Below are 16,145 nucleotides of genomic sequence, written 5' to 3'. Positions count from 1 at the left end.
AAACAAATTCTAGTAAATCCATCCAATGGAATACTATCAGCAATTAAAAAGGAACAAGCTATTGGCATATGCAACAACATGTATCAGTTTTAAAAGGACTATACTAAGTGAACAAAGCCAGACCCAAAAGACTACATATTGTATGATTCCATTTATTTGACATTCTAGAAAAGGCAAAAACAGTGACAGAAAGCTGATCAGTGGTTGATAGGGGTGGTGGTAGGGGGAGAGGACTGACTGCAAAGGGGCATGAGGGAACTTTTTGGGGTGATGAAAATATTCTATATCTTGATGGTGGTGGTGGAGGTGGTGGTGGTGGTGATTAGATGATTATAAAACTGTACATTTATCAAAACTCATGAAACTGGACATTTAACATGGGTGAATGTTAATGTAGGTAAATTATGCTCAATAAAGTTGATTTAAAAAAAAAGCAATTAGTAGTTTCACTCCTTTTCTGAAGTCTACAGAGGTTCCCAAGGTCTTAGGTAATTCCCAAAAGGTCTCGGCATCCAATCTGCTCTACTTTTAGGACTTGACCTTGATTTCTACTTCTTATATGACTTATGATTCAAAGTATGGCACCTTTGAAAGATAAAACTCTAAACTGTGTGCATATAGTTCTGAGACTACATAGACCAGGTTGACATAAAACCCATGGGCTATTATCCCCAGCTAAATTACAGATGCAGTCAAACATTATTCGATCCTTCTGGAACTTTTCTGGCTTCCCTGCTTGCTTTTCTCATCTCCCCACTAAAAAGAATTTACTATAAATGTCTAGTGGCTCATTTCCACACATGGGACAAATCTCAGGTTCAAAGACTGTAACTTTAGTCAGCAGGTCATCTTTAAACACATGTAGTCTGTTTGCCAATATCTAATAGAACCCACTTCATTTTCCACAAATTGAAATAATGAATTTCTCATTATATCAATACTCCCAAAATAATCAAAGGCAAATAAAGCAAACTGCAACCAAGAGAAAAATTAAGCAGATTGGGCTATCAGTGGCAATTAGGTTTTAAAGAAAAAACAAAGGCATTCAGGAAAGGAACTGGCACACACCACCCAGAACTCAAGATGGTCTCTCCTGCATATCTACAACAGCAACAGATTGGAAATGTATAAAATAGCTCATGTGAATTGCATTCAGAATATAATTAGGACCTTGGAAAAACCAGAGTTAATCATTCACACAGATATCTCCAAAGAAAATGAAAAAGAACAAGATGTGGAGAGGAGTGTAGGGCACTTGCAAGTTCTGACGTGGACAAAATGCATTACCCAAATGTTTTGGAAGACACCACCGTTTAAAGTTAGTCTTGCTCTATAGCTCTACAGAGTCAACAGTAAGTGAGATTGCTATTAGCAAAGAGATATGGCAACCAATAAAAGAACAAACAAAACACACACACACATTTACAACAGACCAGAATGCAAACTTGAAACTGTCTGGAAATAAAATGGAATTATACTTAAGCAGAAATATGACTCTTCTTCATTACTATAGTTCACCCCCTGCAATAAATCGGGGCCAGTGTCTTGTATTTATACGTGAACCCATCTTCCTGATAGACAAGCTGACCTAGGTTGCAGTCATTCTAGCGCTCTAATATATATCATAGACGATAAGATTGGGGGAAACAAAAGCTAGATGTTTGAGGATCGAGTTGGGCTGACACTCACCACAAACTTCTCACCATTCTGCTCCACATGTTTGTATGTGGGGACCGATATGGGCACTGCTTGCTTTTCTGTGTAATCATAAAATGATTGTCCCAACGAGTCGTCACTGGGATCTAGGTTATCTGCCTCATGAGGAGGTACAGATAACACTGTCAAGATCAATTCCTTCTCGCCTGCTCGGATCAGGTCCACCACCTGCTTGTGTGTCGCCCCCTCAACATTCACGCCGTTCCTAAGAGGAAAAAGGGAAAAAGACAATCCCATAAACCAGAAGGGTCCAAACACCTTATATCTCCACCCTCCTGCCCCCACTCCAGTGTCACACAGTATGAACCATAAAATCAAAAGATTAATTTGGTTCCAGAAAAGCTGTTTATGTTTTTATAGATCATAATGTGAAAAAGTGTTTTTGAACTTATGGCAGGGGGAAAAAATGGAAACAGGTGAGAGGACCTACCCCTCCTCTATGCTAGAATCCCACACACAGCTTCAGAAAAACACATGGGAAGGAAGGTGAAGCTGAGGAGGAAACAAAGCTTTTAAAGTGAAATAGTCCAATTTCCTCACCCTAACTAAGCAGGTATACAATACAATCAAAGTGGCTTTTAACAATCTTGCCATTTGAACTGTACTTTTTGTCCTTTTTAAACCTCCTGCGAATTCTGTTAAAAGAAATTTTTCACCAAATGTATTCCCTTAATTTGTAAAGACTCAAAAAGTATGACTTAAGCTAATTCTTCTATTTTTATATCTGATTTCTCCCCATATCTTCAAATTAGTCAACTTAATTTTCCTTTATACCAAGTTTCGTCACCTTGGGAGTTAAATGGTATATATCTTCACACACACTAGTTTCTTCTATCACTCAGTTTTTAAAAAGGCAAGGAGATAACCGCTCTAAAATTTCATTATCTGACCCACTTCCTTTGTTCTCCCAATCACTTCAATTAATCTCTCTCAGGATTCTATCTACTTTTTTCCTGCTCTGTGCTATCTCACTTAAAGTCCCATGAAATCAGTTCATACTAAAAAATGTACATCTAAGATTATATAGTAAATCAACCTACTCATTCTCCTTCCTGTTTCACTGTGTATAAAAAGGCTGAAACTAGGAAAAGTACAACGTTTGAAAGGACAATAATTTTGTCTAGAAAGATGCTGAGTCTCACAAAACTCACTCAGCAAACCGAACTACCTTCCCAGAATGCTGACCTTGCCTGCTGTCTCAGCAAAAACCACTAGGCTGCTAGCTGACCTGGAGGTTCCCTCCATGGCTATCCCCAAGAGAGTTAGGAAATACACACCTGGCCTTTAGTCAATTTGATAAAAGCTTATTTACCCTTTAGGGTTAAACTCTTTTTCAGTCCTGTTCCAAACCATTAGGGTTTTTCCTTCCTGAAAATGATGCTAAGTTTAGTAACAAGCATTCCACAAACTTTTCAGTCACTGGAATTGTCTCTGTCAGAGTCTGGTATCTGAAACATCCCTTTATATAAACAGAACAGGCGGGAGAGATCACCCAACTATCCTCTTCCTTATTTTGGGTTTAATAATATAGGCAGTAAATTCAGCACTCTTGACATTCACAACCTGAAGTCTAACTTATACACAAAAAAAAACCTCAGTAATTTTATTTTATTTATTTATTTTTTTTTTTGTGAGGAGATCAGCCCTGTGCTAACATCCGCCAATCCTCCTCTTTTTTTTTTTTTTTTGCTGAGGAAGACGGCCCTGGGCTAACATCCGTGCCCATCTTCCTCCACTTTATATGGGACGCCGCCACAGCATGGCTTGCCAAGCAGTGTGTCGGTGCACGCCCGGGATCCGAACCAGCGAACCCCGGGCCGCCGCAGCGAAGCGCGCGCACCCAACCGCTTGCGCCACCAGGCCGGCCCCCTCAGTAATTTTACAATTGACTAGCTGTAGAAGAAAACAGAGCCTCTTCCAGGAACTGATGGAAATATGGGCTTTTAAAACTTGGACCAGGCCAGACTAGTGACCAGAAAAAAATGGCCAACTCTTCGATCATAGAGCAGGATGGTAAAACAGAAAGAAATGGGCTTTGGAGCTAGATCTATAAGGATTCAAATCCTGGCTGGCCCTGCTTTTTAGTACCAGAATTGGTCTTGATGGAGTTATTTAACCCTTCTTAGTGCTTTCCACAGCTGTAAAATGGCGACAATAATAAGTCTCTAACAGGGTTGTTGTGAGGACTAACATAAGAAAACACGTAACTTGCCAAGAACAATGCCTGAACACTTGAATCAGAAGGTATAATAAGGAAAGAAGTACTATGTACCCGTTGGTTATGAAGAGGTTTTGGTTAAAGAAGAAATGGAAACCTAAAGTCGGGGCTTGGCAAAGGATTTCATCTAAGTCTTTGGTCTTATTAGTAGTTCTGAGGAAATGTTTTGATAGTAGAAGAAATAAAATTGAAAAAGCAAGAGTTAGAAATCGACTTAGAGAATTTCATCTATCCCTAGGAATTTTAGCTTAGTCACGAATATCCTTAATTTTTTTTTTAACAAAGCAGGGAAAACTAACACTTTAGAGACTGAACAAAACATCTTGGATACTAAAACAAGATTTTACGTTAGTACCATCAATTTTATGAGCTGCACATTTGTGAAAAATGTTTAAGAACTGATGCTCAAATCTTACTTTTCAGCTCCCTAATTTTTTTTTTCCTTTAAAGGATTTTTAATCCGGGATACTCTGTCAATAGGCTTGGGGGGGTCAATGAACACCTACAGAATTTGTATGTAAAATTGTATTTGTGTGCATGTATGCATTTCTTTTCCTGGGGAGAGGATCCACAGCTTTCATCAGCTTCAAAAAGAAGTATGTAATCTCCAGAAGAGTTAAGAACTATTGCTTTCAATGCACACCTCCACCCACTCAGTTTTCAAGTTAGAATACCGTGCTCCCTGGGTCACTCACAGCAACAAGCCCTGAAAATCGTCAGAGAAACTTCAGTGAGGCTTACTGCAAGAGCAGCCAGGGAGCAAGGGAGCTTGCTTAGGTTTCACTTATTAGTATAAGACCAAGCTTTCAACTGGCTATCATCCCAAAAACCTCTTAAAAAGACAGGAAAGAACCATCAGTATCACACCCTAAACATACTTGCTAATATTTATTTGGTTCAACTACAGAAGGAATACTATACATTCCACAATTTAACACAAAGCTGGAAATTCCTTCATTCTTCAGAGAACGAAATGAGGTCAGTAAAAACCCCAGGATGCCTGATTTCAAAAAGGGCCCTCCCTCCTCAAGAATTAAGAGGCCTTCACAAAAATGTTTATACAATATCCTCTTTTCCACAAGAATGCTACTATACTAGGCTCAAATTAGGTGTGGTCCACTTTGGACAATTCTGAAGACAAACACGAATGCAAACTATAAATTCTGAAATAAAGAACCACTTAGAACCACTAAGTTCCACACCACACAAAAGTAACTACTGCCCAGTAGGTTCTAACCATCCGTGCTTCTTCCACAAAGAAAGGGAGTAGCTTAAACACACTATCAAAATTTTTTCAAGAAATATGTAATTAAACAAATACAGCAATATGTTAATTATAGAATCTAGGTGGTAGGTATGCAGGTATTCACCGTGCAAGTCCTTCAACTGTTCTGTGTGTTTGAAATTTTTCATAATAAAATGTGGGGGGGGGGGGAGAAGGCTACCAAAAAACTCCACAATCCACAAATAAGACCAAAATTTTGTTTCCTTAGGCAATTAGATGATACCCAACTTACTTTGTCTTCAACATTGTAAAGATACACTTGATAATTTTAATAAAATTCTCCTCATTTTTTACATAAGATGGGGCCAAATTTGGCCCCATCTGAGAGGGCTTTAGCTGGCTAATGAGAGTGGCTTTAAATAAGACTTTTTTTATTCAACTAAAGTTAGCCAGCTGAGGAAACTGCAAAGCTAACAGAAACACACCCAGAAGCAGGAGAAAAGCTCTAAATAGTCAGGATTTGTATACTACTTGTGAAGGAAGCTGTATATACTGAAACTAGATACGGATAGAAATATGACAGAGCCAATCACACGAACCACAGCAAAGAGCCATTCTATGTGTTAAGCAGAATATTATTTTGACACCCTGTGACATGCAAGAAAGTAATTAAAGGGCAACTAGGCCCTCAGAGGCAGCCTGTAAAAAGTAGACAATCAATTCCTATAATTGCAGGCAATAAGATATATTTTGCAGTTTTGTAGATTAAAACACAATGGCTACATGTCCACAAGAACAGTTAAAACATAAAAGATTGACAAAACTAAATTTTGCCAAGGATGTGGAAGAACTGGAATTCTCATACACTGCTGATGGGAGCATAAAAAAAACAATCTAGCAGCTTGTTATAACATTAAACATACAATTACTACATGACCTAACAATTCCATTCCTAGGTATTTACCCAAGAGAAATGAAAACATGTCCACACAAACAATTGTAGCTGCATGTTCACTGAAGCTTTATTCATAACAGTCCAAAACTGAAAAGAGCCAAATGTTTATCAAAAGGTGAACAGATAAACAAATTGTGGCATATTCATGCAAAAGAGTGTTACTCAGCAATAAAAAGGACCAAACTACTGATATCCACAGGAACATGGAAGAATCTCAAAAAACAATGAGTAAATGAAGTGAGACGGAAAAGAGTCTGATTGATCTGATTCCATTTATTTGAAGTTCCGGAATAGGCAAAACTATTCTATAGTGGTAGAAATTAGATCAGTGGTTGTCTGTAGGGGATGGGGGGAGAATGGAGAGGATGAGTACTGTATGCAAAGGAACACAAGGAAGCATTCTGAAACGACTGGAGTATTCTCTACCTTGATTGGGGTGGTGGTTAAATGGGTCTATACATTTACCAAAACTCAAACTCTACACTTAAATGTGTGCATTTGACTGTACATAAATTCAACTTCAATAAAGTTGATTTAAAAATAAAAATAATTATATAATATCCTCATTTATAAATGTGAAATAGTAGTCCATCATCAGAATGAAACATAACCTCTATTCTACTTTTAGATTACTTTGAATTTTTTTTGCTAATATGAACGATGTTATTATGAAGATCGTAGCAGACAAATCTCTACACATAGCTGTAGCATGAAATTGTTTAATGGATAAAACACATCCTTTTTCCTTTACCTCCCATATCTTCATGAAAAATAAGCTAAATCTTTGATACTTCCAAATCTTACAAGCCTATTTCATGGAAGTAATGATGAGAAAATTAAGCCAGAGGTCGTTTACTGCTTTGGCTTTTTGCCTAATCTCTATAAACAACAGGATACAAATTTCGAGCGTAGTGTAGTGACGAACCTCAGTAACAGATGATTATAAAGTTAAGCCAGAGAGCAACAGCATCTCTCTCAAGTTTATTAAAGCCATAATGTGAGAGACAAGAGTCAAATTCACCAAACACTGGATTAATACCATTATATTGCATTACAAATATACATTCATGCACCGCATAACGACATTTTGGTCAACAACGGACCACATATACAACAGTGGTCCCATAAGATTAATACCGTGTAGCCTAGGTATATAGTAGGCTGTACCATCCAGGTTTGTGTAAGTACACTCTGTGATGTTCACACAATGACAAAATCGCCTTTTCTCAGAACGTATCCCCGTTGTTAAGCGATGTATGACTGTAATTCAGATTCTGTCTTTTAAGAGTCCTAGATTCCTCTTGTTAGATTTTTAAGCATTCAAGGCTATAAAGCATTTTCATCTGACAGAGTATTTGAAAAAGAATTTGTTCAGCCAAATATCTAACATTAGGGAAACCTTTAAAGACATTGAAGTACTTCAAAAAAATGGACTATACAAGTCCTAAAAAATATTATGAAGACTACATGCAAACATGGAAAAGTCTTTATATTACATTAAATGCAAAAAACAAAGACAGACTATAAATTGTTTTGGGGTTTTTTGCATTTAAAATACAAAAATATTGTCCATTGTGATTATGAGCACATAAATTATTTTTGTCTATTAAAAAAAGGCACAATACGTAAAATACGAAAATAGTTGAGTTACAGTGACTGGAACTATGGGTAATTTAAAAAATTTAACACAGCTATTATATCTTTTCAATTACACAAAGCTTTTTAAACAAATTTCCTCCTTTTTCCAAAATATATCTTCTTGGAAATTGGATGAAGACCTCACAAGTTGGAGAAACAGACAGACCCTGACACATCAGAAGGGAGACACTTCCTTTGACTTTTCACTGGTTCATTGCCTAGTTGTTGGGTACAGCTATACTAGACACTAGATTATAAAAACAAAGAACTACTCAACTAAAACAAAAAGATCTGTCCTTTCTGACTGTGCAGTTAAATCATCCAACTGGCGTAGGGTGGCTCCTTTTCATCTAACTCAGCCTCCTTGCTATCTTACTTAGACAAATAATCAAATCAGAGAGTACTTTATTGACTAATTGTCTTAACAATCATGCTGTACTTTGCCCTTAAACTCTTGAGATAAGAGATCAGACAAGCACAAACAATGAACATAGCCAAAGGAAGTGAAGCTTGAATGTGTCTGCACAAAATTACTATTCTGGATCACTAAACATCATGAACATTTTTGGAATTCTGTTTAAGAAATAATAACATTTTGCACCTTATTTATTTTTTTGCTGATGAAGATTCACCCTAAGCTAACATCTGTCACCAATCTTCCTCTTTTTGCTTGAGGAAGAGTCGCCTTGAGCTAACATCTGTTGCCAATCTTCCTCCATTTTGTATTTGGGCAGCTGCCACAGCATGGCCACTGATGAGTGGTGTAGGTCTGCACCTGGGAACCAAACCTGGGCTGCCAAAGCGGAGTGCACCAAACTTAACCACTAGGCCACCAGGACTGGCCCTGCACCTTACATTTTATTTTATTTTATTTTATTTTATTTATTTATTTTTTTGTGAGGAAGATCAGCCCTGAGCTAACATCCATGCTAATCCTTTTTTTTTTTTTTTTTGCTGAGGATGACTGGCTCTGAGCTAACATCTATTGCCAATCCTCCTTTTTTTTTTTTTCCCCAAAGCCCCAGTAGATAGTTGTACATCATAGTTGCACATCCTTCTAGTTGCTGTATGTGGGACGTGGCCTCAGCGTGGCCAGAGAAGCGGTGTGTCAGTGCGGAACCCAGGCCGCCAGTAGCGGAGCGTGCGCACTTAACTGCTAAGCCACGGGGCCGGCCCCTACATTTTAGAACACCTAATTTATTGAAAGGACAAGAGAAGTACAACCAGAGAAAGTAAATGGCCAAAAGTTTCTAAAATGTTTGAGTTTTTTCTAATAAACAGCAAATTTAGTCAACAATTTAAAAAGCACAAAATTATTACAGGTTTTCCCTGCTATCTGAAAGTAGTGTTCCTATGAAACCTTTCATAAGCCAAAATGGCATAAGCAAAGAAGCAATTATCATTAATTTATATGGGAAAAATTTTTGAGCATTCCTGGATGCAAAAAATAATCTACCAAAATAAATCAAGATAAAGCACAGATGCTCACACACATAGTTCAAAGCTATGGCAGCCTGATGCTGAGATGCTGAGTGTAGTTCTCAGGGAAGGAGCTTGGTGGCGCCACTCTCACTGCTCCAGGTATGTGCTGCCTCTATAACGGCTCACTGCGAAGAAAAACGCTGAACGCTATTTTCACTTTTTGTCTTTCTTCATAAAAGCCAAAATCCTCTTTACGTTTCTTTTGTTGAGTGAAAACAGGTACATATATACTAATGTAGATATTTCATAAAAGTGAAGTGGCACAAAGAGAACTTTCAGACAGCAGGGGAAACCTGTATCTCAATTACTTTCCATGTTAACTTATATTATATAGAAAATGAGATGATGACTATGCAAATAGGTAAAATGCTTTTGGAAAGCAATTTCACTGGTAATATGCATCTAAAGTCATAAAAATGTTCATATTGTTTCAACTCAAGTGGCACTACTGAGGATTTATCCTAAGAAAATCATCAAAATATGAGCTCCATGAGGGCAAGAACTTTACAATGGCGTGTAGACCACTCTCAAGTATTTGTTGAAAGAATAAATGAAATAATCCTGAACACAGAAAAAGTGTTCATCATTATTTAGGTTGTTTCCAAATTTCTGTTCTTATAAAAAGTCAACAACAGGGGGATGAATGGTCAAGAAAATTATAGCACAGCAATTTGATTAACTATAAAGCAATCACTTAAAATTATAACTATGAAGAACAAAATAATCTAGAAATATGTTTGAGCCAGTGTTATGTTAAAAAGTGGATTATACTGGGGGCCCCCATGGTGTTGTGGTTAAGTTCAGCGCACTCCGCTTTGGCGGCCCGGGGTTCAGTTCCCGGGCACGGACCTGCACCACTCGCTGCTGGCCATCATCCTGTGGTGGCAATCCACATACAAAACAGAAGAAGATTGGCACAGATGTTAGCTCAGGGCAAATCTTTCTCAGCAGCAAAAAAAAAAAAAAAGTGGATTATAAAAATGCAATTTCTAAAAGATAACATAGCGGAAAATCTAGGTAATGTTGGGTATGGCAATGAGATTTTAGATACAACAACAAAAACACGATCCATGAAAGAAAAAATTGCTAAGTTGAACTTTATGAAAATTAAAAACTTCTGCTCTGCATAAGACACTGTTAAGAGAATGAAAAAACAAGCCATAGACTGGGAGAAAGTATTTGGGAAACACATATCTGCTAAAGGGCTTGTGTACAAAATATACAAAGAACACTTAAAACTCAACAATAAGAAAACAAACAACCCAGCTAAAAAATGGACAAAAGATCTGAACAGACACTTCACCAAAGAAGATATATAGATAGTAAATAAGCATATGAAAATTTACTCAGTATCATTTACCATTAGAGAATTGCAAATCAAAACAAGATACCACTACATACCTATTCAAATAGCTAAAATCCAAAAAAACTGATAATACCAAATGTGGTGAGGATGTGGAGCAACAGTGACTCATTCATTGTTGGTGGGAATGCAAAATGGTATAGCCACTTTGAAAGACAGTTTGATAGTTTCTTAAAGAGCTAAACACAGTCCTGCCATGAGATCCAGCAATCGCACTCCTAGGTATTTATCCAATTGAGCTGAAAACTTAATATTCACACAAAAACCTGCACATGAATGTTTATACCAGCTTTATTCACAATTGGCAAAATCTGGAAGCAATCAAGATGTCCTTTATAAGTGAATGGATAAACAAAACTGTGGTACATCCAGACAATGGAATATTATTCAACTATAAAAAGAAATGAGCTATCAAGTCACAAAAAGACATGAGGGAACCTTAAATCATATTGCTAAGGCAAAGAAGCCAATCTGAAAAGGCTCTATATGGCATAATTCCAATTATATAACATTCCAGAAAAGATCAGTGTGTTGCCAGGGGCTTGGAAGGTGAGGAGGGATGAATAAGTGAAGCACAGAGGATTTTTAGGGCAGTGAAACTATTCTGTATGATACTGTAACGGTGCATACATGACATAATTCATTTGTCAAAACCTATAGAACTTTACAATACAAAGAGTAAATCTTAATGTACATAAATTAAAAAAAAAAATCTGTTAGTAGGTTGGGGGAATCCCAGATTGTGACAAGCGAATCTAACTGTATTGCAATGGTTTTCAAACAACCTCACTGAATGGGGTAGGGGGAAAAGGGACAGACCTAAGTAACTGGAAATCAATGAATTCTATAGGACTAAAGGCAAAAGGGACTGCATGTAAGTACTGTATTCTAAGCTGTTTCCCACAGGGGTACAGGTTAACAATTCTGATATTGCTATACATGTATACTGGAAATGAACAATTAAGTAAACCAATGGTAGATGAGGGGAGCCACCTTTCTCACTGTTGGAGTGGAAATGTACAGATCAGCAAGGGGAAGGAGACAAAAGATCCATATGATAATGGAGTAAAACTAGAGACATCAGTAAGAACTCATGTTTAACTTAATATAGATACAGATGGTTACATATAGAATTATTTATAGATGTTTATATACAGGGGTTAATATACACACACACATATTTCTTTGCTCTGTCAGCTGAGAGGGCCAGAAAGAAATTACACCCTAGTAACAACAACCACATCTAGTGCCCACATCTTGGTTTCTAATACCATTTTCCAATAAAAAGAACCAGGGCCCCTTGGAGAAATGGCTAATTCCGGGACTGGGGCAGGAAATACACAAGATGAGCCTGGAGCATTTTGCAGTGCCAGGAGTAAGAAGTACTCAAAAACAAAACAAAACAAAACCACACATTGATAGGGGTATGGCAAAAGGGCACAGGAACCAAATGAAAGAGCTACCAATGGCCAAAGCTGGAAGAATTGGAGCAACAAAATAAAATAGCAGTATCGGATTATATAACCCAAAATAAAAAATAAATATCCATGAGCCCATACTAACATAAACAAATGACTGAATAAATTAATACATGAGGAGAAGAGATATTCTCCTCCTACACAGAAGAATTCCAAAAAATTATATAGATACTACACTCTAAAAGAGGGAAACATAACTTCCCACTCTTTAAGTGTGGGCTGCATACAGTGACTCCTATCCAAAGGGTACAGTATGAAAAGGGGAGAGAGGATGAGCAGAATAACTTTACAGTGGAGAAGCCTGACAAACACTACTTCAGACAGATGACCAAGGTCAATATCAACAGTCATAAACCATGATGATAGTATGTACCCTTGACACAAAGTGAATACTTTACCTCTATGATCTTCCTCCCCAAAAAATCAAAACGCCAGTCTAATCATGAAAAAAAAGTCAAATTCCAATAGTCGGGCATCCTACAATCTACCTGAACAGTACTCCTCAAAACTGTCAAGGTCATAAAAGACATGGAAAGACTGAGAAACCCACAGCCAAGATGAGCCTAAGGAGACATGACAACTAAATGTAATGTGGTATCCTGGATGGGATCCTGGAACATAAAGACATCAGGTAAAAACTAAGGAAATCTGAATAAACTATGGGCTTTAGTTAGTAATAATGAATCAACACTGGTTTACTAATTTTTTTTTTTTTGCTGGGAAATGTACACTCTGAGCTAACATCTGCTGCCAATCTTCCTTTTTTATTTTCTTTTTTCTTCCCTAAAGCCCCAGTACATAATTATAGATTCTAGTTGTAAGCTCTTCTAGCTCTTCTATGTGAGCTGCCGCCACAGCATGGCTACTAACAGATGAGTGGTGTGGTTCTGTGCCCGGGAACCAAACCCTGACCGCCGAAGTGGAGCATACCAAACTTTAACCACTAGACCATCAGGACTAGCTCAACAGTGGTTCACAAATTTTAACAAATGTATCATACTAATGTAAGATGTTCATAATAGGAGAAACTGTGTATGATGGGGGTAGGGGAGGGATATATGGGAATTCTCTATACTATCTATTCAATTTTCCTATAAATCTAAAACTGTTCTAGAAAATAAAGTCTATTAATTTTAAAAATTAGATTACATATTACATATAACAACATGATTTCAACTTCATAAAAAATGCATAAATAAAAGACAACCAAAATACCAAAAGTATTTATGTTAGGATGATAAAATGATGGGTGATTTTTTTTTTCTCTTCCTTAGTCTCCAAATTTTCTCCAATATATTTATATTACTTTAATAATTAAAAAAATGAATTTTATACCACTACACACCTATTAGAATGGCCAAAATCCAGAACACTGACAACACAAATGCTGACAAGGAAATGGATTCAAGAGGCACTCTCATTCACTGCTGATGGGAATGCAAAATAGCACAACCACTTTGGAAGACAGTTTGGCAGTTTGTTATAAAACTAACATACTCTTACCACCTGATCCAGCCAATTGTGCTCCTTGGTATTTACCCAAAACTTATGTTCACATAAAAACCTGCACACAGATGTTTATAGCACCTTTATTCATAATCGCCAAAACTTGGAAGCAACCAATATGTCTTTCAGTAGAGGAACGGATAAATAAACTGTGGTACATCTAGACAATGGAATATTATTCAGCACTAGAAAGAAATAAGCTATAAAGCCATGAAAAGACATGAAGGAAACTTAAATGTATGTTACTAACTGAAAGAAGACAGTCTGAAAGGCTACATACTGTATGCTTCCAACTATGTGACAATCTGGAAGAGGCAAAACTATGGAGACAGTAAAAAGATCAGTAGCTGCCAGGGCTTGGGGGGAGAGAGGAATGAATAAGCAGAGCACAGAGGATTTTTAGGGCAGTGAAACTACTCTATATACTATAATGGTGGATACACATCACTATAAATTTTTACAAACCCATAGAATATACAACATCAAGAGTGAACCCGAAACTAACTATGGACTCTAGGTGACAATGAAGTGTCAATGTAGGCTCATCAATTGTAACATATGCTCTTCTCTGGTGGGGGATGTTTATAATGAGGGAGGCTACAGCTCCTTAGGCTTGACCGCACCCCTCCCCGCCCCCGGCTCCAGCTGCTTCAGCTTGGCCTGTGCGCAGGCTCCAGCTGACTTGGCACCAGCAACTTCTGCCCAGCGCACTCCAGTTCCAGCTTCTTTGGCCCAGCACACTCCAGTTCCAGCTTCTTTGGCCCAGCGGCACTCCAGCTCTCCCTTCTTCGGCCCAGCGCACTCCAGTTCCAATTTCTTTGGCCCAGTGGCACTTTAGCTGCAGCTGCTTCAACCCACCTGCACCCGAGCCCCAGCTGCTTTGGCCTAGCTGCATTCCAGCTCCAGCTGTTTCCACGCTTCCCCCCCCCCCCCCCCCCCCCCCCCCCCGCCAGCAGCCTCCACTCAGTCAGACCTCAGATCAGCCAGGGGCCAACAAGAGTGCCCACAGATTGAGGCGGGCCAGAATACACAGCCCTTGACCCCCACCCAGTGGCAGCAAGAGGAAACTGCAACCATATATTTTCACTATGAGGAAAGGTAAGCCAACACCAACAGGCACCATGCAAAAATATACTAAATCTCCATACCTAAAGGAAAATGACAAGCACCCAGAAGTCAATCCGCAACGCACAGAAATATATAACCTTAATGACAGAGAATTCAAAATAGCCATCATAAAAAAGCTTAATGAAATACAAGAAAACACAGACAGACAATTCAGTGAAATCAGGAGTTTCTTCACAAAAGAGACTGAAACTATGAAAAAAAAACCAATCAGAAATCTTAGAGATGAAAAACACAATAGAGGAGATAAAGACAAATCTGGAAGCCTTAAGCACCAGAGCTGACAATATGGAGAAAAGAATTAGCAATATGAGGACAGCAATGCAGAAGTGCTCTAGATGGAGGAGGAAAGAGAACTAAGACTAGAAAGAAATGAAGAAACTCTCTGAGGAATATCTGACTCAATTAGGAAATCCAGCATAAGGATTATAGGTATTCCACAGGGAGAAGAGAGGGAAAAAGGAGCAGAGAATTTGTTCAAAGAAATAATATCTGAGAACTTCCCAAACCTGGGGAAGGAGCTGGAAATACCAGTGAATGAAATCAACAGATCTCCTAAATATATCAACACGAAAAGACCCTCTCCAAGGCATACAGTAGTAAAGCTGGCAAAAGTCAATGACAAAGAAAAAATATTAAGGGCAGCTGGACAAAAAAAAAAATAACATACAAAGGATTTCCTATCAGGCTCTCAGCCGATTTCTCAACAGAAACTTTACAGGCTAGGAGAGAGTGGAACGATATATTCAAAATTCTAAAGCACAAAAACTTTCAGCCAAGAATACTCTATCCAGCAAAAATATCCTTCAGATATGATGGAGAAATAATAACCATCCCAGATAAACAAAAGCTAAGGGAGTTCATTGCCACAAGACCCCCACTACAAGAAGTGCTCAAGAAGGCCCTCATCTCTGAGGAAAAAAAAAGAAGGGGGATTCAAAGTTTTGAACAAGGAGGAAAATAGGTCGACAAAACCAGAAACACTGCAGTCCTCTATCAAAATAAATTAGCAAACACTTAATTATATAATGAAGGAGGCTATGCACGTGTCAGGGCAGAAGGTATATGGGAAATCTCTGTACCTTCTGCTCAATTTTGCTGTGAACCCAAAACTATTCTAAAAAACAAAGCCTATTAAATTTTTTTAATGAATTTTAAAAATTGAGTGAAATCTCAAAAAAATGTATATCAAAGTGGATCTGACCTCTGTTGTCAAACACTAAAATTTCTGATCAGAAAACTAAGACTCTATCACCATTTCCTAACAAATAATTCAATAACAAGATAGAGTGAGCTATTCTATTTTCTGCCATGAAAATCAATCCAAGATCTATCTGAATGAAATCTTCAAATCAGAAAAATGCCATAGCTTTAAAGAGTTAAACAATATTTTATTTTCACTTAGGAAGCTAGATCCACAAAATAATTTCACTAATTGT

The 16,145-nt window shown here is 37.8% G+C and overlaps 1 protein-coding gene across 1 annotated transcript in view; it reads right to left on the bottom strand.

Moving 5' to 3' along the window:
- Window positions 1-16,145, bottom strand: part of SNX27 (sorting nexin 27) — a 67,702-nt gene that overhangs the window by 39,655 nt on the left and 11,902 nt on the right. Inside the window, exon 2 of the mRNA XM_058539166.1 lies at window positions 1,690-1,921. Within this exon, the coding sequence (XP_058395149.1) occupies window positions 1,690-1,921 (232 nt within the window). The remainder of the gene's footprint in view (window positions 1-1,689; window positions 1,922-16,145) is intronic.

Source organism: Diceros bicornis, chromosome 4 (assembly GCF_020826845.1).
Source record: "Diceros bicornis minor isolate mBicDic1 chromosome 4, mDicBic1.mat.cur, whole genome shotgun sequence".
Taxonomy (NCBI): Eukaryota; Metazoa; Chordata; class Mammalia; order Perissodactyla; family Rhinocerotidae; genus Diceros; species Diceros bicornis.
Note: the sequence above shows the minus strand (reverse complement) of the source record. Positions and strands in the feature narration are given on the sequence as shown.